Below are 27,899 nucleotides of genomic sequence, written 5' to 3' on the forward strand. Positions count from 1 at the left end.
GATAGAAAATAAATGTCAGATAATAAAACTTGCATGGGATATGGGCACAATGCTTCAATAATGTTATAACCTACTCGCAATTAGTTTTTTAAAATTAATACGGGTCTTGGCTGGTAACAGCTACGAAACGTTTTTTTTTTTTTGAAATGGCGAATACAAGAGGCCGAAACTTAGAGAAAACCAAGGTTAACTACAAGGTATTTTTTTTTCTCGATGAGGTGAATTTTTATGTGCAGATATGCGGTAGGGAGGAATAACGTCATTTACTGAGCCTTTAAAAGCCCTTTTCTCCCCTTTTTTTTGTTTATTGGATGAAAGGTAGGTACGTTTTTTTCCCGTATTTCTCATACATTGTCAGCGCCTCTCCTTTATTAGACGTGCTCGGTGAGCGCAAAATCTCGCGAGTTAATCAAAACGTTTTTCTATCTTCTCACGTACGCTTCACATAGAACGCGTAAGGAACGCTTCATCATTACAGTGGTTTATTGTTTGCTCATAACCTGCTGGTGAGCTATAAACGTTAATTAGAGTCACTCGAGTTTGTCCTCTCTAAGAGCCCGAAGTCGGCGCGGTGGCAACTCATCGTTTCTCGGGTAGGGCAGCCAGAGCTTTGACGCAGGTTGTGGAAGGTAACTGCTGTGCCTGGCCAATTAAGCATTATAAGGATAACCTACTACAAACGGGTTTATACACTCAATGACACGTAATATTTGAACATTATATTTAGCTAGCAAAATGAAATCAAGAGAATTAAGGCTTGGTAAAACCATCGTTTTGCTTTCCACTTCGCAAGATGGTAGTGTATATATAGTTACAGATACTATTTTCTTTTCTTATTTATTGTTAACAGGGCTAGGATGAATGATTACAGCCTGGAGTATTTCTAAAATTAGCAAGAACAAAGTATTGCGGGGCGTTCATCTGGTTACTTAAACAAGCACATCTCAAGAATCGGCTTTAATAGGAGAACGTTTCTGTGAAAGTCTTACCGAATGGTGAATTGGAGGATGTGCCAACATTGCGTACGATGGCCTTCAAGAAGTCTAGCTTTGCGGGGAGAGCGAATCAGCTTCCCGGCGGTTAAGACAGATTCAGTTCGAGTAGATGGTTCAACCAGTTGTTGCTGTTGTTGTTGTTCTTGCAAGATTTCTTCCTTTTTCTCTTCCGCCTTATATGTCATCAATTATGTACGTAGCCGTAGCTCTTGCATCCGATGATGGTTAATGGATATTTTGTAACTGCACTACATGTTTTGTACTCTAGTATGTCTGTTGAAAAGAATAATTTAAGAGAAATTGAAGGAAGCAATCTTTAAAAAAATATATTTTAGTCAGATTTTGAGATGGGCTCTTGCGTTGTACCACGTGAATGAGAATTGTGGAAGGGACGAAAAAAAGGCGTGGTGGAAGTGCAGATAGTAGTTGAATATAGAAATAGAGAAACAAAGAATAAATGTAAGTGACCTTTAGACGGGAATAAATACATATGAAACGGGAATGGGGATAGGTTGAAATTTTTGTTAAATATATAAAGAGAACTGCGCAGGAGAGTACGCAATGCGCTGGGTGCATAGTTTGGCAACTCTGGCGCATTTGGCCCATTCCCTGGATGGTTTGGTTTGGTTTGGTTTGTGAGGTTTAACGTCCCAAAGCGACTCAGGCTATGAGAGACGCCGTAGTGGAGGGCTCCGGAAATTTAGACCACCTGGGGTTCTTTAACGTGCACTGGCATCGCACAGCACACGGGCACCTTGCTTTTCGCCGCCATCGAAAAGCGGCCGCCGAGGCCGGGATTCGATCCCGCATCCTTGGGAACAGTAGTCGAGCGCCGTAACCACTGCGCCACCCCGGCGGAGCCCATTCTCTGGATGAATAAGGGTATATACCATATTCTCTGGATGAATAAGGGTATATGGTATAGCAATAGAAAACTGTGTGATGTTGGTGAACGTTAAAGATCCTCAGGTAATCGAAATTACTCCAGGGTCCTCCAGTATGGTTCCTCTTTCCATTTTCACTCCCACCTTCATCCCTTCTCTTACGGCGCAGTTGAGGTATCCACAGAAAATGTGTGACAGATACTGCGCCTTTCCTTTCCCGTTTACCAATTATAATTATTTTAAGCGTTATCCATAACTGCGGAAGCGACAACCAAGATAAAAACATCCAGTAGGTCGCAAGAAAGAGAATGAAATGGAAGGTTTTCGTACTTTTTGGTTTTCATCCAAGAAGCGAATGCATGCGTTAGCAACGGCTAGTTTAACCTCCCCTGTTTTGACGATGGGTAAGCCACTCGGCGTCTAAAAAGTTCTAAAAACTGCATAATAGCAGTGAATAGACTTAATCTTAGGACCCGATTAGCTAGGTGCAATTGCCAGTTGACAACTCGAAGCCTTTATTGTTTCCGATGTCGTGTTCGGAGATGGAAGCTAACTAAATTAAAAATTCTGACAAAGGTAGGTAAACAATGCAACGGACACAATTAAAGCGTTATTAAATTGTGTAGTAGCTGTCATGAAAATTGAATTGTTCTTCGCGGAAGTCAATTTATGAGCAATTTCTTCGCTTCAGAAGAATTGTCGATCTGCGACGGCATTATAATTTTTTCAGGTTAATCTGAAACTTCATGACGTTGATAGGATTAAGTATTTTCCGGTTAATTATGCACTAGATGGCAAATAATCGTAATGCTGAGATTTCGTTCGATCTGATGTCATTATTAATCTTCCAAGAATGCAGCACAATCAGCAGTTAATGTAGTACAGGCATGACATTTTATTTCCATTGCTCTTTCTCTCTAATGATGCGTGATGCGTCACAATAACTGCACCACCACACAGTATTCACGTATACGATCCCATGAAAGAGGTCATAATTTTCTTTTTTCCCCTGTTTTCGGTTTCAGCAACCGAGCGATTCAGTGGTTGCGAGCGATTTTTGCGTAGTTTTGGCATACTCTGCGTGACCTTTATGTCACTTATTACGTCATTACCAACATTCGGTTGTTGGTACTGTAGCTGGTGAGAGAGAAAATTCAATTAGATACATTAGCAGACTCATGGTGAATAATAAGCACTGATGCATCTACTGGGACGCTTTACGAATGATCTCAACGAAGAAAACACGCATAAAAAATTTAGAGACTGTTTCCACACTCTCTAAAGAAAGGAAAAAATAAGTACATCAATGCACCCTAACAAAAAATGAAAAACAAACTAATATAGTGAAACTAAATCTGTGCAGAGATGGAGAAAAATATGCAAGGCACCTATGCATATAAAAATGAACTAATAAACGGAAACAGAAATGAATAAAAATACAGCGGACCACATTAAAGCAACGGTTGGTGACGAAGGGAAATAAATGCGGTGGCACCTGAACTACAACGGTCGGCATTTTTGCAATGATTCCCGAATAAAGAAGCAAAGAAGCATAAAATGTACCATTAAATAAAATGATTGTTATAGCTTTAAAGCTGTATTCTAAATGCAAGTAGCAGAGCCAGCCCGTGTATAACATTTATGTATTGGTACTATGAGTTAGGAATTTATTTCGCGGAGCTTTTTACATTTTATTACAATGCTTCAATCTTCCCCCCTGGCCAAAAACCTTTCGTCGTAGCATCGGCCTATTTCCGGCCAGGTAACGTCATGGCAGAACCCTGTTCCTGGCTCCCTGACCTTGAAAACGCAGCACACCCTTATCCTATTCTTATTGGCGGAGATTTCAACGCACATCACGCAGCCTGGAGCTCATCTCAGCCTAACCAACGTGGTAAACACCTATATGACGCCCTTGATCAAACTCTTCTTACCCTGTGCAACGAACCTAACGTGCCGACCCGTATCGGTCTCCATCCCTCTCAAGCAGACACTACACTGGACCTTACATCCTCATCACCGCGTCTTCTTCGGCGCTGGGAAGTCCTTTCTAATTCTTGGGGTAGTGATCACTTGCCCATCTTGCTCACTCTCAATCGTAAATGTCTTCGCGTTCGGACAACACGTTCGTTTTTCAACTGGGACAAGTTTCGTGCTAATACTACGACCCCCTTCTCAGATATTGACTCCTTTCTGTCTGTACTCCGAGATGCCCGCACTCAAGCTCTCGAATATATCCCCTGTGACGATTCCACAGTTGGCATGGATGCTCACCTGGCTAACCTTTGGCGTCGCGCAGATCACCTCACGCAACGTTTTCGGACACGCGGAAAACGTCACAAAGATCTCGTGCTTCTTCGACGACAATTCAAGCTTATCCGGGCATACCAGCTTCACCTGCAAAGTGAGGCTTGGCACTCTACATGCGACCGTCTTGGACAAGTACCGGGCCTATCACAACTTTGGCGCATCTTTCGTGGCCTAAATGGCAAGGCACGCGGGGCACCACCTCTCGCCGATCTTCTTCTCAATGGCAACCCGGCTGATGTTGAAGATGAAGTTATAGCACCTTTTTCCCACACGCCAGCCTAATGCCTCCACCAGCAGTTTCCATTTTCCCAGTCGGAAACCCTGATCCAGACCTGGATCGCCCATTCTCAAAGGGAGAACTGCAAGCAGCCCTCGGAAGAGGCCGAGCTCGCGCCACACCCGGGCACGACCGAGTTAGTTGGCAGGAGCTTAGCAATCTCGACTCGGCAGCCCAGGATGCCCTTCTCGACATCATTAATTCTTACTGGGAGACCGGAACGGTACCGGATAACCTCAAGCTTTCTCTTATTCTTCCTATCCCTAAACCTGGCAAAAATCCTCGACTTCCTAGTAATTTGCGTCCAATTGCACTGACTTCACATCTCTGTAAACTCATCGAGCGCCTGCTGCATACCCGGATTAGTCACTACATTGAATACGTCAGTCCTGGATTTCATCCAGCTCAAGCCGGCTTCCGCCCTAACCTTGGAACGCATGACTGCCTTTGGCTTTTGCGACGAGTTCTGAATAGAGCTCATCGTAAAACGCTACCTGACTATCTCCTGGCTGTCGATATACACAAAGCTTTTGACAATGTTCGCCATGAGGTTATCCTGGAGGAACTCGCCAAACGCTTTCCTAGTAATCGTGCCCAAATCTGGATCCGCAATTTTTTGACATCTAGACCCATTCAGCTACATGGCAAAGCTCCGGGATGGGTGCCCAAAACCTATTACTTGGATAGGGGTGTACCCCAGGGCTCCATTCTCGGACCCATATTGTTCAACTTGGCCATGACACGCGTCGCCGAGAATCTGGAAATCAGCACAAGCGCAAGATTCGCTATATATGCTGATGATATTACCGTCTGGACTGAGGCAGCGGATTACGTAGACAAATATTCTATGGAGACTGAACTTCAGGCGGCCCTTCTTTGTCTTGAAGATACACTAACCAAAATTGGCCTCGAACTCGCACCACATAAAACAGAATTGATTAGTATCGACGGAAAACATAAAACCAACCCCAGTATGCAGATCCATCTTCACATCGGAGGCAACACCATCACCTCCTCAAATGGGCAAATCCGCATTCTTGGCCTGCCCATATCAAGCTGCAACAGCCCCCAGAAATGGGTTCGTCAGTTACAACGCCTTTGGCCAGCACTGCTACATACTATTCGTCGCCTGTCCAACCGGCACGGCGGTGCGCGGCAGCATGCCTGCCGTGCGATGGCCAGAGCAGCGGCGGTCGGAAAAATCCTCTATGGTACACCGGTCCTCCAACTGTCGAAGGCTGACTTCGCTAAGGTCGAACGCCTTCATCGCGCTACACTACGCACTATTACCGGTCTACCTAAGCACACTCCTATAGCCGAACTTGAGCGTTTGGCCGCTCTTCCACCGCTCACTACCATCGTTACCGAGTCACAGACGCGTCATCGAATACGTCTAGAGAACACTGTCCAGGGGCGTCGCCTGCTGGCCTGGGATGAACAGCGTAACGACAAAACACCAGCCCTATATGCATCACTTCCCCCTTGGGAGATGCCAGTAGTCACACGCGTCCATCGCCGACCTATAAACCGCGATTTTGTCATTCCCCGGGAGCTCCTAGCTGCCCATCACCGACAAGAGCGAATCCCCGATACGACTGACATATACACCGACGCATCCATTACAAGCGAATTCGCATCTATGGCCTGGGTATGCGATGACAACTCTTCCCTTTCAGGCGCTTATGCCTGCCATCTACCTCAGGGTACCCCTCTTCACGCTGAACTCCTCGCGATTTGGGGAGCCTTGTCAGGAGTGCCTTGCACCGGAACTGGGTCACTACGTATTCTTACTGATTCCTTTGAAGCTTACAAGGAAATCGCTACTCCGGGTTCACAAGATGCAACAGCTACGGCTATACAGCGCCTCCTTAAACGCCACCAACTCGCGACCAGAACTGTCGCTATTCACTGGACCCCAGGTCACTCGGACGAATCAGGGGGCAATGCGGCGGCACACGCCGCGGCTGCCTTGGCAGGTGGGATGTCCACATTTACTTCCCCACCCCCCTTGCTTCATCCTTATTCGACCTTGGGCGGGCAACTCACCCCTTCTCTTGCCCTTATGCACTATACTCGGACCAGTCTTCGTAGCCTCAGTCAGCATCGCATGCAGGTGGCCACACCAGACCCACCTTTTACGAGAAGAACCCACCTCACCCGAAGTCAAGAAGTCTTTTTGAATAAGCTCATCGCCCATGCGGCTTACACGCCACGTATTATGGCCCGCTGGCGTCAGTATAAAGAGAAAATGATTACGTGCCCCCACTGTACGACTCTAACCTGCGGCGGCATATCTCATTTACTTTGGGAATGCCCTGCTTTTTCTACTGGACGCCCCGAGATCGAACCCTACCGCCTGAACTACCGTTCCCTTCTAGAAACTGATGCAAACACACAGATGATATTTGCCAAGTATGGCTCGCTTAGTGGCCTGGTTAGAGCAATGTGATTCGAGTGACGACCTAAATAAACAATGAAGATTATGTCTACTCCCCTTTATCCCCATCCATGGCCATGAGCCTTCCCATTCAATAAAGGACATTCAATCAATCAATCTACAATGCTGCATACGTACAGAATTATACACTTGCCAAAGGAGCCAAACATTAGCGGTAAAGAAAATCTGTGCTCCTCTGACCACAGGAACGCAATTGTTTTTATTTGCCATATAAATGTATGCTTTCACATTGGCTCCAAGCAGCGTCATTTTGAGTAGGGTTAACTACCCCGCTTTGAAGTTGCCCCATTTGCCATATCAAACGGGCAGCGAGGCCCTGAGCGAGGTTACTTGAGGTTTTTTATCGCAAATAACATCGGCATCTATTTCTTACGCCATGCCGTCATGTCAATCCAGGCAAAATGAATGCAACTCAGGCAGGAATTCTCGCGCAGTCGAAGACAAACAAATCAAAAGAGCTCGCATGCGACGGCGGCAAACGTTCCAGGGCACGAGAAAACTCGGGAATAACAGACCCGATAATAAAAACAGAATTCTCAAGCGTGGCCCGCATGGAGCGTTTTTCCGGGCGATTCGCCGGCGTCGACGGCAGCGGAGCGTTTTTTTGCCGCCGGAGAGGACGATTTTGCCAAATCGTCGGGATCTGGTTGAACAGATAAAAACGCCGACGACGCGCCGACGCCGGAAGTCGTCATCGGCAGAGGGCCAATGAGAGCCGGAGCAGCCGTCACGTGATTCCGGTCGGAGCCACGCCCACGCCGGCCGAGAGAGACTCGCTCGCGACAGCGGAATGAACGACGGGGGTTTGGCGCTCCGACGGCGCCGAGGGTGTCGGGTTTCTCGGCCGAAACGGCCGAGCAGCAATGTAGTCTTTCGGAATCGCTCCGCGCACGAGGCGACGACAGCAAGGTCCGGGCATCGGGCACCGTGCATTTCCTTTTTTTTTGGGGGTTTTTAGGTTAGAGTTCCGTGAAGGTGGGGCCGTCCGCTGGCGCCACGAGTGTTTACGCTAAGCTCGGAGGTTGTTTATGAGCTGCTAGCCTTGCCAGCGGACCTCTGATACCTCCTTTGTGCTATGGCTTCTGCATTTAGATCTATAGCTGTTGGAAGTGATGCATGTGCCTGTTTACTTGACACACCTGACCAAGAAGAAAGAGAGCAAACCACAACTTAAAGCTCGCGGCGACAGGGAAAACAAGATGTGCGCGACCTCGACGCACAGCCGGATGGGGGCGCGTGCGTCGTGCAACTAGGCGGCAAAAAAAAAACGCCGCACGGCTGCTTACCATGCGGGAGTGAAATCGTCGACGCCGGCGCGGGCGTCGGGCGTGCGACGCGTTTTCGCGTGCAAAAAACGCTCCATGCGGGCCACGCTTCAGATTCTCTTCCCTGCAGCCCATCTGCACGCAAACAAACAATCCCTCACAAAGCCCGAAAACACGCCGAGACGAGCGAGCGAACCACCACCGTGACGACCTGCTCGTGCTCTTCCACAATCCACGCGATGTGCAGAGCACGCGAGGCAGCCCGCTTTCTCGTACCGGGGGCTTGAGTGAAATCTAAAGAAAGTGAGAGACAGAGTGCTAAGTCTGTGGAAGGAACGTACGCACTCATACACAAAAGCGCGGCCGGAGTTGGGTCGGCCGGTGCGAGGGGAGGGGTGGCTTTAAATAGTCCGCGAGGCCTTGGCGGTTCATCCGGAAGGGCGCCAACGGGATCGGGGCGTCAGCGGCGCTCGCTGGCTCAGCCTCTCGGTGGCGATCCGAAGGAAGGGTTCGAGCGGGGCCCGGGGCTGGCTCCGATGTGGGCTACGTGCCACGACGCAGTGAGCGGAGCCACCGACGTCGAACGAACGAGCTCCGGGGAGATAGAGGGAGCAGCGCCTCGTCTCGTGAACTAGTCTTCGTAGCGCCTCCTAGAAGTCCGCCTTACTGGAAGCACCCTACTTGACTTTGTGTTTGAGGAGCACTCGTTGCGACGGGCTCCGACGAAGGGATGCCTTCTTCCTCGGCCTGTGCGGCGTTCCTCTGACCCAGTGATCTTCTGGGAAAAAGAGGAGCCGCCTTTCCGTTCCGCTCTCGTCGACGGGGATTCTACTTTTGGAGTTGCCGCCGCTTCGGCGCTCCGGAAGCAGGGTGTGGTGCCCGAGGTAGAAGTGAATTGTGCGTATTTGTGTTTTCTTGTGAGACCTTCAATTTACAACGAAAAAGAATTTTTCCTACGTACCTGACGAGTGTTCTGTGAGCTTCTCAGCATATCCTAACCCTACCTAGCCCATTGTGAAAGAAAATGTGCCCAGTAATGAAATCGTGACTACTAAAAGTGACAATCTACTTTCTGGTGGCAAAGGTGACGCGGATAGGTGGAACGTTTGTCAACTCGCTACGACCTGCAGAAGCCTTCAACCGCCGAGCCAGTTAAGCGACAACTTGCTGAAGAACATAACGTGTGCGGATGACGTATAATATTTCGTCAGACGGATACACTGAAGACGCTGCTCAGCTGTTCAAGAAGTTAGGCTCTGTGTAATCGATATTCAAGAGTCATATTTCCTGCTAGTTCAGCGTTAAACCATGGCAAGTCCCAGCAAGTCTCTCTCAGTGAACTTCTTCGCCTGCTGCATCCTAGTTATATGCGCCCTGCTGGTGATTCTCCTGCCGATACTCGGCCAGCTATGGAAGGTAAGTGTAAGGCTGAAGAAACAAGACATGAATGAGATATATTCTCTTCGGCTTTGTGTCCACTTAGGTCTTGTTTTATTAACTGAAAGTGCCTTCTGAAAGGCAGCTGTCGTTGATGTGATACGCCTGTTCAGAAATGAAAGACATGCGACCTTCAAGCTTGCTCTTAATGGGCCGGATTGTGACGAATCGCTCGAGTAATATTTTAATTACGGGTGATCTGCGAGGAAGAAAGAGAGAAGGGAGGGGAGCATTAAATGCGGTGCTATTGAAATTGATAAACACAGAAAATATATCAGGTGGCGTCTGTCTATGTGGTTCGCATTGCTCTGCATGGCTCTGCATTTCTCTGTTTTATTTTTCCAAATAGGTACACTGAACACAGTGAACAAGTCCGGAAACTAAGTGGTCAAATGATACGGCTTCCTGAGTGCCTCTTAACATGTGATAGCAGCTGGTGATCGGTACGGCTGAAACGTAAACCAGTCAGCCATAATAATTAGAGATGACAGCTAAAGCGTCATGGAGCAGTGCGCTTGTTAAGCAGCAATCTTTTCTAAAGGATTCGTTAAGTTTGTTTGCGAAAATGAAAAAAAAAAAGTGCTTATTAGGAGACATTTCCATGGAATCTAAGATTTCTGAGTTCACATGCTATCTTTTTTTTTTCTCGACGCAAAAGTATTTCATCACTTCTAGCCGGTGTGGCAGCCTTGAGCTTTTTTTTGCCTTTTTTTTTTCGTTTTTTTTCTAGTTATAGTATTTACCGTGGTAGGCTAAAAAACCCTCTTTCCGTAAATTCAGTGCCAGCGTTGTCGACGTTGTGCGCGAAAAATTGCGGGCACGAGTCTGGCAGTTGGTAGCTGGCAGCTGACATGACCGTGCCCTAATTGGTTGCCGATTTGTGTGACGTCACGCCATCACGTGACATAACCGAGCTAGTTAGCTCTACCAGGTAGGGCTCGCCTTTGATATGGGAAGGTGAGATTGGAATCAACCTTTCCATGACCTTCGTATCCAAAGTGAGGCCCGCCGCCTCTAGGCAGCGCAAGAACTCTATTATGGCCTGGTTAAAGCGGGGATTTGTTTCTATGTCGGACAGTCTTTCATAGATTGTGGTATCTCACTGCTGCATGATAAGGAGTATGTCGGAATAAAAGACGTAGAAACGAACAGTGCATAAACGAGTAACAAAGCTCATGTACACCCGCCTAACTTTTTTACAATTTCACGTGTTGCGTTTCTAACTGCAACACGTAGCTCTCAGCTTCGCAGGTTCCTCTTTCGTGCAGAAATATAACGTATGGCGTAGTAACAAATGGTCCCTTTACTATAATAACCAATTAGGATGGGAGGTTTGCTTGAACCCGTCAAAATTAACTAACAATTACCATCTTTTGCCGCGACCAACAGACAATTCAAGTAGCATATACAGTAGCGGTTGCCATTAATTTCGCTTCATTTGGGTAAAGGATCGGTCTAAAACTGAAAGTGCCTGTGAATTTGCTTTGGTAAGTTATTTTAGGGTTGATGCAAGGACCATTGGTATGCATGCTGCTTGTTTGGTTTAGATTGCACCAGACGATGCAGAGTTTAGGTCATTTCTGAGTGAATCAGGAAAGTAGTGTGTTATATGAAAAACAGGCACTTTTAAGTACCACTTCGTGCGTTAAATTACAGCACTAATTACCAAGCGGTGTAGCCGAGAGACGGATTACATACGCTACATTTAGCGATCCAACATTTGAGGTCATTAAAGATTTGGGAGGGTGTACAGCAGTCAACACGCTTAACTTGAACGCTCGAAAGCGTTGCATGGACTGAAGTCAGCGCCGCGTAGCGTTGGGCGCTAGAGCCAAACAAGTTTTTGAAAAATTGTTTGAAACATTGGTGGCTGATGATCTGGGGCACAGTTTGATGTGACTTGTCTTTCGCCATCGTAGTGATCGCGGTCTTGATGGACACGCCTCGCCGCGTTTTTTTTTTTGCATAGCTGTAGTGAAAAACAGGAGCACGCAAAGCGCTTTGTAGCTTGCGTATCTGGGCAACCTGACATGATGTGTAGAGCTGGTACTCCTATGATCGGGCTGGGACAGGTGGGTCACCGCCGCTTGCGGCGGGGGCTAGCCTGCCACAGAAGTTTTATCTGTTGTAGGCCGTCATTGCACCCACCACCGTTGCGGTGGTGGACGACGGCTGTTGTTGCGGCGCGCGTCTTTCTCTCCCTCTCCCTTTTCCTTTTCTTTCTTCTCTATTTCTCTTCTGCCTGCACGAGGCAGCGGAGGTGGCTCAGCTACAGAGCCAGTAGCAGGCCTGTGCATTTTCTTTTCCTTCTTCCTACAGCCACAACAACAACATGATGTGCGAATGCTCGAGCGGCTTCCATCTTTGGCCTCAAAGCTGCCACTTGAAAGAAAAGCTAGAGGAAACACGTGTGTTAAAGTGTGTGTAAGGTCAGATGAAGTTGAAAGCGCACTGTAGCCCTATGGGACGTCATGGCAAATCAGCCGTCATCGGCTTACGTTAACTGATCTAGGAAAGGAAAGTTTCCTCTTGTCATTTCCAGATCGTGCGGCTGCATCTGAGACAAGGAGTCATACTATCTGCTGTTTAAAACTAAGAGCGATTTTGAAATATTCAATTTACGAGACTCTTGCAAAATCTTGTGTGAAATGAAGAAGCTGAGCGAAAAAAACACTAACGAAGCACACAAACGCAGGCTATGGACTTTAATCCGTGAAGCCAATCAGACTGCATACGCAAACTATCTCGAAAGCCTATTTTCAATCTAATCATAAGACGCAGGCGCTCGAAAATTGCAGAGACGTGAAAATTTCCTGAATAAAAATGCAAATCGCCAGAAATGACATCATTATGTTAAATACTTTACTGGCTCGCCACTTACTAAAAGCAATATTACTACAGCAAATCACTTTGTGGAATCGCCAAAGTACCTCACCAAATTAATTGGTTCACGAAAGCAGCTTTGGTATAAGACTTGAGTTTTGTTGCATTTTTTGTGCGATTTTTATTCTTGCTTACATTGCTGTCTTGTCTACGCACTTTAGTCGCTATGACGCCTTTTGATTACATCAAACATTTACGTTTGAAGTCACTTATCCATGCTTTGAATCGTTTCATGAAATAGAATCGGCAGTCTTTTGTTATCTTGCTTTTGCAGCACATGGTTTATTCACGGACTAACTTCTAAGCTTCTGAAAGGAAGGAACTAGTTCGAATACTTTAGTGAGTGGATACGTTTGGTAAAGTTGTTCTTTATCTCAGATTCTTGCGCTAAGAATTATGGTCGCTTACACGCATCATCCAGCCCAGTAAACGTTGTATTGACGCTATGATTTTGTATGTAATCGAAATATAGCGTGCACGTCAATCTTGGTCAGCCCTATTATATGAATGTAGCGTGAATTCAGAATTTATAAACGTTAGAACGTTGTCTGTGCTCTCATAGTTTGCCTGCTTATGTATGACAGAAACTTCTTTTGGTGCTTTCACAGACATCCCTACCTGCCACGTGTTGTCCTTACATAAAATGCGGGGTATCTCACTTTTGCGTAGTGTGCTATGGTACCAACTATAAATTTTATTACAGGAAGAATACTTTGTACTATAAATTAAGCAATAAAAATTGTGCGGAGTTAAAATTTACAATTTATAAAAAAAAATTGATTCACCAAAAGCGCATTCAAAGAACATTAGTCCTAGTTCCTTGTTTCCTCAGCGTGTGCCTTACTTTTGGTTTTGACAATGACAATGAAGAAAATATGTCAAGGCCTCACATGGCTCATGATTGACGTGGACAGAAAGTGCCCGCCGCGAGCGACAATAAAATCCCGCCTTGCATTACTGATTTCCATAACAACTGTAGCGGGAGGATTGAGGAGGGTGATGTCATAGGAAGAGGAGTAGGAGCATAGAGAACGCTGTTAAAGAACCAGAAAGAGTGCACAATTCCTCGCGCTACCGGTCTCATGGTGGCGCTTCGCGTCAGTTAGCTTTAGCCTTCATACACATCGGTAGTCCTAATCGTTTTTGCTGATTTGCTTCTTCAGTGTATTTTTGTATAATCTAATATTGAGTCGCAATGAGAATGATAGAGTTGTTGCCTTCCTGATCTGACTTTGCAACTGTTTTGGATGTGTCTATTATCGGATACTAGTGTTCTATTCAAAAACATGCTTATAGCGCACACAAAGAAGCATAGGGCCGGACTTGTGCGTGAATTATAGTAAATACGGGAGATAATAACTTTGTGCTGAGATTGTGACATTGCTGCAGCACCTAAAATGAAGACAAAAAAAATCAAGTCAAACTCACTATAAAGAGTAAACGAAAAACTCTTAAGCCCCGATTTTAAGAGTGTGACGTGACAGCACTAGTAGTTTCCGTTTGCTGGCTGTCCTTGCGGTTTCTTGTTTGCGTGCATAAAGACAGCTATTCGCCTAATTACCAATACCTTAATGTTTTTCTCTAACACCTCATACGCACTCTTTGGATACAGTGGTAAGCTACCGCAATATGTGAAAGGCCTCCTGACATGAATATCACACTTAATATTGTTCCACATACATGTTAAAAAGTTATAGCTACAAGTGGAACTTTTCTAACATGTATGTGGAAACGGAGTAACAGTGTATAAGGTCCTGCTTTAACGAAGCCGTACACATGTGCCTGCTTGGTGTAGGAATAATCTGGCTGTCTTAAAATGCAAGATTCCTGGAAGGTGGAATTTTGATCTCATCGGAAAGGAGGAGCTCACGTTGCAGCTTCTGACAAATCGGCTTCATCGTATGGCAGCGTGACGTCAGATAATCATAAGGCCAACCAGTGCCAAGCCATGTCTGCCACCAACTACCACCCGCCAGTCATGCCCGGCATTTTCCGCTCACAACGCCTATGTCAGATTTTTTAAAGAACGAGCCCTTTAACTATATCGTGTTAGAACTGGACCAGGATGTATGTAGGATGAAAGCGATTAGGTTCATACGCATATCATGACGCATCGAGAACATACTTGCACACACATGTAGGTACATGCCCTTCAAATCAACCTTGTTATGTAATCCTGATTAAAAAGCCGCATAAACTTAGTTGTTAGTAAGAGCTTGTAGGTGCGTCTTCTGATGCCTTGCTCATGATACAATTTTATGCAAAGGAAAAAACTTTATCATGTCTATGTGCCATCGTTCACAATCACAAATTCATACATGTAAATCTTAACGCTAACGTCCGAGTCGACTCAATTGCATTGCGGAACGCTTAAATTAGAGTGCCATTCCTTTGCTTCTGCAAAAATAATTCTCACCGGTCGACGATGATGTCGGGAGCATGGTGAATTTCTGACATATAATTATTGTGACAATCTGACTTCAGCTAAGAACTTCATGCGAGAAAGTTGGGTGGATAACGAGGATTGAGTCAAGTGCGACTCAACGCTGTAAGTGGTTCAGGTTTGTGTATTATGGAACGGCAGATGCAGAAATTGTTGGGAAATATATGTAATTTAGGTGCGTTGAGTATAACACTTAATCGAAACAGGGCAGGGAGCTCAGGAGGGAAATGATACAGATAATATGAAAACGCAAAAGCAAAGTTGATCAGGGACCTAACTTGTGATAATGACACCCTAGCTGCAGTTCCAAACACGTAACACGAATTGAGGATAGCCTATAATTCTTGTAAATTCTACAAAAATGCAAACGTGCCTGTATTCTCCAGTTTCAAGTATCCAGATGAGGGTCGGAATGAAGTTTAGCAGTGCTGTTTCTTGGGCTAGTTGGCGGGCGTACGGTGCTCACAGGTTGTACAGGACATGGTTAACTAAAGCTCAATTGCGAGAGCCGTTGTCCTGTAGTGAATCTATGCTGACCAGGACCAGATACATTTGCACGACACGCTTCGTGTCTCTGCCTCGCAGGTGGTTCCCGAGCTTCGCGGTGTGGAGACAGCATGCCGCTTTCAGGGCCTGTTCCTGGCCATGGCTGGGGTGTGCGGCCTGGCCGCCTACTGCTACCGCTCGTCCAAGCTGCACGTGCTTGTGGCTTCATGCGCCATTCTCGCAGTGGTGGCCGCCTGCCTGACGGCTGTGCTCTTCGCCTACAAACTTCTGCTGTTGCTGCAACTCATCGAGGTTCCAGGTGGGAGAAAGTGCTGCGGGGTTACACTGTGATGGCCAGTGCTGGCAAATTCGTTGATGCGTATTCTGCGAGGTGGAATAAAACATGCTGTTTTCAATTGGCAAAACCTAGACGCTCTTGCAGGATATGGTGAAACCATCCTCTAAACTCTCCAAATTATTAAATTTACACCTGTTCCATTAGGGAAGGGGACGCTGAGGTGATTATAATGATTATCGCTTAAAGAGACTACCCTCAATAAAAATGATATATTATTCAGCCAGGAGGTCAAGAATAAAAGTAGACTTGCCGCCACCATGAACTTTTTCCAGTGAACGCTGAGGTGGAGCCCGTGGTTGCTATTTATTACATGTGGATTTCTGGCGTTGACATACGCAACTAATTACGTCTAGGAAGTGACAACGGCAAGTGTTTCGTAACTGACGTCTAAGTAAGAATCGAGTGCTGCATGAAAAGAGTCCATTCGTAAACACAATTTATTGTTGCGAAAGCTACACTGCGTTAGGTTTTCAAGCCATCGGCGTGGCACGGTGTTACCGTGGCACCATGGCACCTTGGCAGGAGCTGCCACCTTGGATCTCTCGTTTCACATGGGACGGTTATGTCAGAATCAGTCTGCCAGGACCCTGGTATTCACGTTACCCCTATAGGCCATTAAGGCACGTTCGTACGGCTTGGTTAAAGCGGGGCTTTATATGTGCGCTGGTAGCTTACGCTATCGCGTCATACCCATAAAGGCGGAGCTTAAGTGTTCCTCATATATAGACGCAATAAACGTCTTTACCAACACCAACTAAACCGCTGGTCAACTTTGATGCATTTAACGGGACGCTTGTTGTACTCGATGTGACTCTCGGTAGCCCGCAATCAAAGCCTTCACTCTACTCTCGGTTCAGCAGCGTTGAACCCGTGTAATTTGTTTTCTGCGACAAATGTATGCTTTAGCTCCGAATGAAGGAAAACGCGGCCAGAGCTGAACAGTCAATGTCTGCCGAGAAAAAAGAAGAAGCAAGAGAGATTTTGGCACGAAGAGGGAGTGATCGCCCGTTCATATTCCTTTAATGTGGCCTTGTAGAAAACCATTATGAATCTTCGAATCCCTGGCTGCCGCCGGTCGAGCCAGATTCTCTCGTTCTTTTTAGTAACTTTCAGTGTTTTTGTCCTATGTGAACACAGTGACTCGATTAGATTAGGCAATATAGTTATGTTAGTATTCCTTTACGCATCTTGTGTACAACCTTGGTCACCCATAATGACGACACCGGTTGATATTCAGCCGCTATTCTTCCGACCAAAAGCAGCTTGCACCACACTGTTAATGTTAAACTTTTTCAAATCGCGTTATTCGTAGCGTTTTCTTGACCATTCTGACCGTGACGAAGAAGCTCAGAAACAAGGCACAACAATGAGATCTTAATGTTCTCTTCAAGCTGATTTCAACGCCGATCAAAGTGGAAATCAGTTATTTGCGTCTCTCATTTGGTGCAGACATTTTCGGTACGACCATAATTTGCCTTTATTTTTTTTTTTTACAAAATGTGGCGTCTACTGGGAGTGGATGAAAATTCGTCTACTACTTTTTCAAAACGTCCTTGGGAGATGGAGCCACCCGCGGAATGGCTATATGTGTTTTTGACAGCTACCGCCATCTATCGCATACGCCTGTCACAAATATAAACTGAACATGGCCTTCGACATCAGCTCCGGCTGAGCCGATCGCGGAGGCCAAGAACCACGCATGGGCAGCTGGGGTTGATGCTTCGTTTTCAACCAGAGAAGAGGCTCGCGTTCGCGATGCGGCCTTGTGAAAAAGGAGGATTGTACCACACAAGGCAGCACGATTTTCCCTTAAAGCTTAAACCCATGGTCGTTTCAGTGCTGTTCTTTACGCGGGTACGATCACCATCTTCGGCAACCACCGGCATGCGCGGTGGTGGTGAGCTTGGCACGGGGCACGAGTACCCCCCACCAGGAAACAGGCGCCGCCTTGCCGACGCCGTCTCATTCCTTTGGACGTGTATGTATACACATATGTTCCGTTGTCGACGAGAGGGGTTGCCGATCGGTTTTGAAAACAAACTGCGCGGCTATTTTGCGAAGCCCGTAGAAGGCCCTGCCGCTCACAAGAGAATCCGGAAATCATCCGCGTTCATGGCAGCGTTTATTCTTCTAGCGGCACGTGGTTTGGACAGCCTGTGCTGTAAGGATTCTCAGAAAAAGAAATACAAAAGTGCGTTTTATGATACAAGTTCGAGAATGGTGTTATATACTCTTTTTCTGGATACGAAAATGGCGCACGATATGGTGCCCCAAAGGAACTGCGCAATGCACTGGCCAAACCCGGAAGCGTGCCACTTGTCATCGTTACGCATAGGGAATTCTTATTTGCAAACGAGGCCAATACGCAACAGAAATATTGGAAGCATCCCTTCCAATATTTTAAAGCATTTAAAGCATTTTAAAGCATTCAATGGAAGGGATGCTTCCAATAAATGCTTTAAAATTCAGGAAAATCAATACGAGAGGCAAATCGGAAGAGGGAACACAGGAACACAGGAAACACAATACAGAAAAAAAGATAACACAAAACTGAATGGTAGTTATACAATAAATATTCACGAGTGCGCAACAAGATAGAGCACAAAATTAGGGGCAACCCAGCAAAGCAGTGCATGTGTAAAACAATAAAACATGCCGCCTGAAAAGCGACAGCAGAAATACATTGTTAAAGATTGGAGCAAAAGAGGTTGGTGACAACTGGATGAAACTCAATGATATCCGCCATTTCAGCATAATGGTTTGGTTAGTAAAAGAAACACCGAGAATTAGAAGGTATGCCAATGTTGCTTCACTTCACAATATGCTAAGGTGGAAACGAGGGCTGAACTCCGGATTCCAGAGCCCTGAGGCGCAATTGAAAAGCTTGCTACTAAGTGGAAGTAAAGTGAATAAGGTAACCGAACCAAAAATAAGTGCTCTACAAGCCAAAATATGCTATGAAAGACGAGCACAACGCACAAGGAAATTCGCTAAACTAGGAAGAAATATCGGCCAATTAATTGTCAGGAACAGCTGCTTACATAATGCTGAAAACATATTTCAGTATTTTCTCCACCAATATGACATGGCAGGTTGCTTTAATGATTATAGGATGCCTTGTGAATGGCTCGCTACAACTTTCCAATTGATAGGCTCATCCGTAAAAGCCGTTAGGGGTATTTTTGATAAATAAATAAATAAATAAATAAATAAATAAATAAATAAATAAATAAATAAATAAATAAATAAATAAATAAATAAATAAATAAATAAATAAATAAATAAATAAATAAATAAATAAATAATGGCTGAGCGTATCAATGCCGGCATCAAATGGTGCTTTCTAATTTCTTGCAGGCTTGGGGTTGTGACAAAAAAAAGGGCTGCAGTGATTGAAAGAAATCACTTTAGAGGATGGAGAAGTTCACGCCGACATCATTAGAATTCATATAAAGCGTAATTTTTATTGTATTGTTATGAAATCCTAATGATCCATTTCGATGACATACAACTATGCACAAAAGTGCAAGGGCGGCGTAAATCAGTAATTTTGTAGTCGTGGAGTTTATTTAAGAAAGTGTTGACCATGCGCATTTAAGCCTCGCTTTTCCATAACGCGTGGGTTTTTCAAGTCATCATCACCGTAAGCCTGAATACACCATCTGGAGGTCAGATGGCTCTCCTACAAATCTCTAGCTAACATGGTTCGGTGCTAACCATGGCCAGCTTATCCCGAAAACTTCTAATCTCATCCGCCCATTTAACGTTCTGTCGTCCTTACAATCTTTTCGTGGAACAATTTGCCGCCATAAAATAGTATAGGTTACTTTGCCTCTGCATCGTGTGCACTGCTAACACTAATTTCTTCCATATTTGGCTCGACTATTCCTAACTCTTGTTCGTTCTCTGAGCCACTCTCTTCTTCGTCTGGTTAAAGTTGTTCCTGCCGTTTTGTCTTCAGTGTTCGCTGCGTTCCTGCTCCACCTTCTTTGATCACCAAAGGCTTGGAGGAGTGGGCTGTCGTTCTAACCTTTCCTTCCTGCGGTTCAATATATATGGTTATGCAATTATAGTGCTTCGCACCGTCATTCAGTACTTCTGACTTTGCATATCCATTCCACGCAGCCACGTCTGAGGTGACCCTGGACAACCTGGCGGCCGTGCTGCTCATCACGCTGCTTTCGGCGGACGTGATTGCCCTGCTGGCCACCCTGGCGGTCACCGTGTGCTGCGTGGTGTTCGTGACCCGCACCAAGCGCATGCGCTGTGTCACCGAGTACGAGGAAGCCGGGGCAGGCCGCAGAGAGTACGCCCCGGGGCTGCCTCCGAGGAGACCCAGGGGCGGCTCGGACGCACCCATACTCACCGCCGCGCGGTACCACACCACGGAAAGGTTAGTGTACAACAGTACCGAGAGCGTGTCTGGCAATTTCAACAACTGAAAACAAGCAAGCAAACAAACAAACAAACAAACAAACAAACAAACAAACAAACAAACAAACAAACAAACAAACAAACAAACAAACAAACAAACAAACAAACAAACAAACAAAGAAACAAACAAACAAACAAACAAACAAACAAACAAACAAACAAACAAACAAACAAACAAACAAACAATACAGTATTGCGCCTCCAGCCTGCGCTTGCCGGCGGCGGCTGCGTTTCGATGGCGGCGAGACAAAGAGGCGCTTGTGTGCTGTACGATGTCAGCGCACATTAAAGATCCCCATGTGGTCAAATATACTCCGAAGCCCTAAACTACGGCGCCCCTTTCCTTCCGCTTAAACTCCTACCTTCCTCCGTTCCCTTATGGCGCGGCGCGGTTCAGGTGTCCGCAGAGCAAGTGTGACAGATACTGCGTCTTTACTTTCCTGTGAACCAATTTTTAGTATTAATATTATTGCCCCTTGACGGTGAATTGGTCCAATGGAAGAGACGTTTACCTTGAGCGCTTTAAGATTACTTCGCGATATGAAGACGTAATGGCATTCATAATCAATCGACCTCAAATGACACACTTGGAATGCAAATAAATTAAACCTACCACGAAGGAAGGAGGAAAGCTAAGGCAAATAGCTCTACACGAAAAATACGCAACGATCGAAGGAGCTGTCTATGTTGACGCGGCAGAATACACAACAAGCGGAGCGTTCGCACTGGGCTGCGGGCATCAGGGTCGGTAGTGACAAAATCTTCTGAAACCTCGGAAGAGGCAGCTGTGGCACTAGCCATAGCTAGCACCGACGCGGATACAATCTTCTCCGATTCTAAATTTGCTGTCCGTAGCTTTGCGGGGGGCAGAATCTCAACTGCAGCGCAGCAAATACTGAAACTGACCAGGCAACCATACAGAGAAATTGAGGTGATATGGGTGCCGGCTCACTCAGGGAATCCGGGAAATGAGGCGGCCCGCAACATGGCTCGAGGTTGCGTCAACCGAGTCGGTGGGTCCTTCGTATCCATGGGTTACTCCAAGGAGGGGCTGCCATCTTTTCACGATATCGCAAGTCATTACAGATTGGAACGGTACAAATTTCTACCACCTGACAAAACGTTGGATAAGGCACAGGAGACCGCTTGGAGGAGACTCCAGACGTGATCCTTTCTTAACGCATATCTATTATCAAAAATGTACCCAGATGATTTTAACCCCGCGTGAATGTTCTGTGGCGAAACAGCCACGTATGATCACATACTATGGCAATGTAAAGAAGAACCTCCACCTGAAGATCTAGTACAAATTCTTCTCTTGAGCGATGGGAGGCCGTTCTGGTCATCTCGGACCCGGGCATTCAAGCCTTGGTCCCCGAATGGGCCGCTAAGGTCGCCGTCAGCCATGGACTGGAGGCCATCTAGAGCGGACCGTCTGCATATGCATTTTGACGAAATAAATGTTCTCCAATTCAATCCAGGAGCACAGGATAACTGAACCAGGAGTCCCAGACAAGAAACTAGACAAAAGGCAGGAAATAATCTGGCGTCGGCTTCAGATGCGTACCTTCTTCAGCCCATCTAAATTAGCGCACACATACCCCAGAGCAATAGAATCCAAATGGTAAACATTGCGGCGAAATAGAGGAGCTGCCAAAAAAGCGCTGCCACCAGCGAACCTACTACTAGTCCCTTCTTTAGAGAGGTGGGAGGCTATACTGGCCAGCTCAGACCCGTTGACGCAAGTTCGGGCTACTGAGTGGGCTCAAAAGGACGCCGAGAGCAACGGACTTGAGGCCATCTAAGTGTAGTGCACACAAATTGCTCATTGGTGACAATAAATGTTTTCTAATCCAATATTGCACCGTTGTTGTTGTTGTTGTGGGTGTAAGAAGAAGGAAAAGAAAATGCACAGGCCTGCTACTGGCTCGGTAGCTGAGCCACCTCCGCTGCCTCGTGCGGACAAAACAGAGAAAGTAGAGAAGAAAGAAAAAGAAGAGAAGAGAAAGACGCGCGCCGCAACAGTCGTCGTCCGCCACCTAAGCGGTGACGGGTACAATGACGGCCTACAACAGATTAAATTCAGTGGCTGGCTAGCCCCCGCCGCAAGCTACCTTGACCTACCAATTCCAGCCCCGTAGGGCCAGGAAGAACCACTCTCCCTATTGCACCGTAAATGAAAGTAGGTGCTGCTGTGAAAAACATGCTGCTCAAATTCTTTTGAATTTCTGAAGGAGACGGAAGCAAAAACGCTTAATGATAGAAGGTTCATTTGAAGGTTTTCCTCCTTCTCATCTTCGTCCAGCCATATTTTTTATTCTGTAGATCAATTACTACTGTTATCCTTTCCTCTTCTCTAGGGCAGGTTCTGAAATCTCCATTGTGATTTGTTAGCTTGTCATGTGTACCGGGCGTCTGATTCCTTCATCTGGGTTCGAGGCCACTGTATTTTCATAATCACCTTTGCCACATTTATTAGCTGCCTTCTATCGCTTATAGGAAAATTTAGGCATGGCTGCTTTTAAGCACTGCTATCCATCCTATGGCCCAATCTAATTGCCTTCTCGTTTATAACGTGTCACGGCTTCTCTCTGCCTTTTGAATGTATGCAAAATTTTACGGAAGCATTGTTCGTTAGTTCTTGACATAAATCCCTAGCTTTAGGCTTCATTCCAAGCATTTATGGGCTGTTCTGTTGATAGATTTTTTTGAGTAGGTAACCCAGAAACGCTTCCTGTTTCGTCGCCAATATATTTTGAATCTTTCAGAGATCATGCATGGTTGGTCGTTGATCATTGTTGGGTGTCAATTATTTTTTTCTTGTTCATGTCACACACGCGTGCTGCCTCACAAGGTGTTGGTAGGGTTCTTATTGTCCCATTTTTCTGCTGTCTAACGTTATCTTATGACTAGACAGCACATTCTAGAGGCTGCCAGCGTAATAAGACGGCGTCTCACCATTATCCTGATTTGTATAATGCGTTAAATGAAGTTCAAGCCTATGTCTTATCACATCCGTACACTTGTGGTTTTCAGTCTTGTGTGTATGCCTAAAAGTTTTCGAATGCCATTGCGTTGCTTTGCATTAAGTATTTCGGACATGTGTAAGTAACTGTTAATTAGACCACGACCGTTCATTTGCTACGCTGCCGCTAATGGCCCTAGGACACCGAGGCATGCCCCCCGTCGCCTGTACCCCCATGTGTTTGGTGCAGCTCTCGGAAAACTCTTCCTTGATATTCAATGAGGCTATCTATTTGCCTACCTCTCTTTCCTGTTCTTCTTTACAGGTTTCCCTGTGTAGAAATCTATACCATCGAGCTACCTCCGGCGTCGAAAAAGAGCTTTGCTTCATCCCAAAAATGGTTAGCATCTAATAACAAGCTAACTAACAATGCGCCTATTTTTAAACTTTATTAAATGGAAAATCTACGCCCTCATCTTGAAGTTTCTATGGAGCCCGACGAATTGAAATGCACACAAGTGGTTGTCTTTAGAATGTGTACAGATCTATGCTCTTTCTCAACATCCCATGTCACCACTTCATGTGCAGGGAGCCTGTGTACAGTTTACCGAGCAGGAAAGGTGGCTACCAGGATGAGCCTCGCCTCGTGATGGCCCCCGATGACGCACCGGTGTTGCACCTGGGAAGGCAACCGCCTGGCACCGTCTACGTTCTTCCGCCCGGCAGCCTGGTCATGATCAACTCGCACTGAGGACGCCTGCCTGGCAAGACACTGCATGTCCCCTAGGAATCTTCGCTGCGACTGATAGTTCGCAATCAAGATACCAGGGGGACTTTTTTCGTTATTTTTTATGGCAAGGATGCCAACATCAGGGGCAAGCGTATTGATAACAGGTTCCATGAAAGAAATGGCGTTTGACAAATGTATGATGTTGATGCATAAAGAACGGTGGGCTTGAATGTATCCATCGCCCAGCTTGCTACATTGAAACTGGAAGCCATGCGAGTGAATGCATGCATCCGTATGCAGTGTGCGCTATTAGGGCTAGGGGAGCTGATCTACAAACACTGCTTGCGAGAATGCGCATAGATCTGAGCTAAACAAATCAGCCCAACTTTTAATGATGCGACAAAATCTGTATTAATGTGTTCCGCCTAAGGGACATTTTTTTGCTTCATTTTTTTCTATTCAAGAGCTTAAGAGGACAGCCAAAAATTACATGAATGAAGTAAAAAAAAGCACTTGAAGAATATGCAAGATAATACGAGTCTTTGTGATCATCTTCCACTTGCACGTGAGAGCTTTACCTGCGTCACTGAGATCTAGGTTTGCTTTGGCTATAGTGCCTAGAATATACAGTATATTCTAGGCACTGTACTTTGGCGTAGCATCTGTCTCCTGAGAAACACTGAGAATAGATATTTACCATGATACAGAAAGAAAAAGCAATGCTAAACATTAATGAAATGTTGAAAAGTAACAAGCGCGAAAGAGCAGGAAGAAAAAGAAACGTAATAAATTCAAAAATGCGGAAAATCAAAGTAGCGAGAAAATGGTATAACAGCTGATTGTTCATGAGCACTTCACAACTATAATTTTGTACAGGTTACAGTGTTTTTTGAAGATAATTCAAATGACAAAAACGTACGTTGACAACTGTTGCTCGCAGACCACTAGCAGTACATAACGCGTCGAGGAGGCTATAATCGCGCGCATAAATCAACATCAATTGAGTACTTTACACAGCTTCTTAGCTAGAAGCTTTTTTGCGTTGTGTTTTGGTGTGCTGTAGTTGCAGAACCAAATAACATGAGTTTTTGAAGCTATGCTTTTGCAATGAGTTGTGTTGAAATGCCGGGTTTAAAATTCTCGGAACGAAAATGTTCCATGCAATACTCATCAGGCATGTGACTGAAAGTTTACGGAAAACGATGATGAAAGAGAGAGAGAGTCGATGTGTACAGCTTACCTAATAAATGCCCTGATAACTGCGAACATCCAACAAAAATGGTGATTGGGTCGAAAACACCGATTGATGCTGAAATCGAAACACTGCATGAACTGCCGGTTGTTTATTTAAAAATATTATGATGAGTATTTTGCGACTTCCTGCCATTTATGGGGTTTACTGGAGCAATAGCACGTGCAAACATTAACTTGAAGAAGGAAGTACCGAATTTGATTGGGTTACATGCCGTCGCAAAAAGCCCGAGATCCGAGTAAATCAAACGTTTTCCGTCTCCGAATTGCCGCCGCATTTAATGTCGCTACATAGCCTATGCTTATTGTTAAGTGACGTCCTCAGGTCGAAACTCACTATTTGTACAAATGCGTAGTTGTGAACCAATCAAAGGAATTTCCGTACGCAGTCTATGTACTTGCATTAAAGTGTACAAAGACCGTCAACAGAAATTCTGTTTAGGACCCGAAGGCACTCCGTGGATAGTGCACAAGTCTAGTACTTAAGTTCCTCAGGTGGATCTTCATGTGTATACGGGTGTCTGCGGTCTGAGCTTCTGCGTGCGACTGCAGACTCAAGATTTCACATTTTTGTCTGTTCGCACGACATCACTGCCACATTATAACAATGAATAAATATCTATTCGCATGAAGGTTTGACCACTTTTTGGGGAGACGGGAAACCACTCATAATATACGTTGTAAGAGAGTCGCCCTGTGGAGGCAATTTTTCACTGTACGCCTTCAGAGAAATAACTCTTCCGTGGTGCTGCAACACTGTGGCCTCATCGCCCATGCTGGCTAGTGACATTTAAACTAATTTGTGATAATAGGTTTATCTTATTTGCACAAGTATCAATGCCTAAAGCGAGGTTTCAGTATGCAGAGAGTAGGGTCCAAGTTCTATGGTCATGAACATTTCACCCCAGAGAAGCAGAAAGTGAAGCTAAGAGAAGATTCGTAAGAACTGCAAATACAGTGGGTATACGTGAGCACTAGAGGCAAAACGCCGCATTTTCTGCAAAGAGGACGGAAGTTCAGGCATCTACACCACAACAGCAATGAACACGTTGTTTTCGAGGCTGTCAATTTTGTATTTAATTCAAGTTGTTAAGAAACTATGAGGCACGACACATAACATGACATCGAATTAGTGTCTTCGTTTGGCACTCTTTGAAGTTCGGAATTATTGGATATATTTAAATGTATCTTTATAGCCTGTATAGAAATGAGTCGGGCGCCTTTGAGAACTGGATGTTTTATTGCGTAGGAGAATACAGTGACTACTACACCGCTGCTTGCGGTGGGAACCGCGCGCAAACATGTCTGTGACGCGTGACTAGCACGTCACAAGATTAGCCACAGTTTCTTCACTTTCACTATTTGGTCGCGGGCACCTTTTCTGGTCATATTTTTTTACCTTTCAAACCTCAAATTCCCGTGAGTTTAAGGATCGTGGCCTGGTGACATAAATGTCCTTCTTAGTCTCCTAATTTGTCCAGCAGGTGACCACGCCATGCCCTAGGTGACAGGTGCCAAGCCATGCTCTAGGTGACGGCACGGCAGGTGAGCTGCCATGCTCTACAAGTGCTCCATGTTTTCCACGTGCATTCTCACGCTGATTTCACGCCTTTTCTGTCAGAAGCCGAACGTTCGGAGAAAGGAGGCGCTAGAGGTTGTGCTGGAGACGCATGCCCGCAACAGGACTGCTCTTGGCTTTGAGTGGACGAAAAAGGGTGTTATTCGAATAAACGTAGCCTTTAAAATAGAGAAAAAATGAAACGAGGCTCCTATTTACTGTATATGTGCTATCTGAGCCGGCATATGCGGCTGCTGAAGTTCTTGCACTGAGTTCTGTATCATCGTTACACGGTTGTGTTTGGGTGCCCCTACACGCGTGTACCCTCACAAAAACAAAAACCAATATCGCCATGAGTTCGACTCTGGTTCTGGTGTCATCAAAGGTGCCAAAGCTAGCAATGTCTTGAAAGAAAATGCGCGCCCTGTGTTTGCTAAAGCAAGACCAGGTCCGTACGCTTTACGCAAGCAAGCCGAGCATGAATTGGCGAATTTAGAGAAAGGTGGTGTCTGCTATCGGGTCAGGCATAATAGCTGGGTGACACCCCCGGTCATAGTTCTTAAAAAGAACAGCAAAGAGCTGCGTCTTTGTGGTGATTACCAGGTCGCCATAAACCCGGTAATTGAGGCTGAGCATTATCCCTTGCCGCTGCCCGAATACATTTTTGCAACCTTGCAAGGTGGAAAGTGTTTTCTGTTCTTGACCTGGGTCGAAGGCCTACCTGCAGCTTGAGCTAGATGAGCAAGCTCAAGAACTGCTGACTATTAACACGCACGTGGGCCTTTTTAGGTTTTTTCGCTTGCCCTATGACATATATTGCGCACCGGCAGTGTTCCAAGCTATCATGGACCAAATACTTCATGGTATGTCGGGTACAGCCTGCTACTTGGATGACATAATCATCACAGGCGAGAACTATAGGCAGGCTTATGAAAGAGTGGAACGGGTCCTACAGTGTCTGAGTGAAATCGGTGTACATGTGAATGCGAAAAAATGTGCTTTGTTTCAGCAACGCATAACGTATTTGGGACATGAAATTGATAAGGATGGCCTGCATCCGACGCCGGAAAAGGTGGTGGCCATAAAAAAAGCACCCTTGCCGACCAACGTGACCCAGTTGAAGGCGTGTTTGGGCATAATAAAATTTTAAGCCAAATTTTTGCCA

At 45.7% G+C, this 27,899-nt stretch overlaps 1 protein-coding gene across 1 annotated transcript; it reads left to right on the forward strand.

The window, feature by feature from the left end:
* The first annotated feature begins 681 nt into the window (after window positions 1–681).
* LOC146181650 (uncharacterized) lies at window positions 682–26,557 on the forward strand. Its single transcript, XM_084576652.1, has 5 exons — window positions 682–760; window positions 9,489–9,605; window positions 15,538–15,757; window positions 19,922–20,189; window positions 23,784–26,557. The coding sequence occupies exons 2-5, from the start codon at window positions 9,498–9,500 to the stop codon at window positions 23,944–23,946; spliced, it is 759 nt and encodes a 252-aa protein (XP_084432778.1). The 5' UTR covers window positions 682–760; window positions 9,489–9,497; the 3' UTR covers window positions 23,947–26,557.
* Window positions 26,558–27,899: the final 1,342 nt, after the last annotated feature.

This window comes from Amblyomma maculatum, chromosome 8 (assembly GCF_055883805.1).
Source record: "Amblyomma maculatum isolate TAMU_Amacu chromosome 8, ASM5588380v1, whole genome shotgun sequence".
NCBI classification, from domain to species: Eukaryota; Metazoa; Arthropoda; class Arachnida; order Ixodida; family Ixodidae; genus Amblyomma; species Amblyomma maculatum.

Excerpts from the sequence above, each read along its gene's own strand:
- LOC146181650 (XM_084576652.1), top strand. The coding sequence starts at position 9,498 with ATGGCAAGTCCCAGCAAGTCTCTCTCAGTGAACTTCTTCGCCTGCTGC. Across the intron at positions 15,758-19,921 it reads GCAACTCATCGAGGTTCCAG|CCACGTCTGAGGTGACCCTG; the intron begins GTGGGAGAAAGT and ends CATTCCACGCAG. Across the intron at positions 20,190-23,783 it reads CGGTACCACACCACGGAAAG|GGAGCCTGTGTACAGTTTAC; the intron begins GTTAGTGTACAA and ends CTTCATGTGCAG.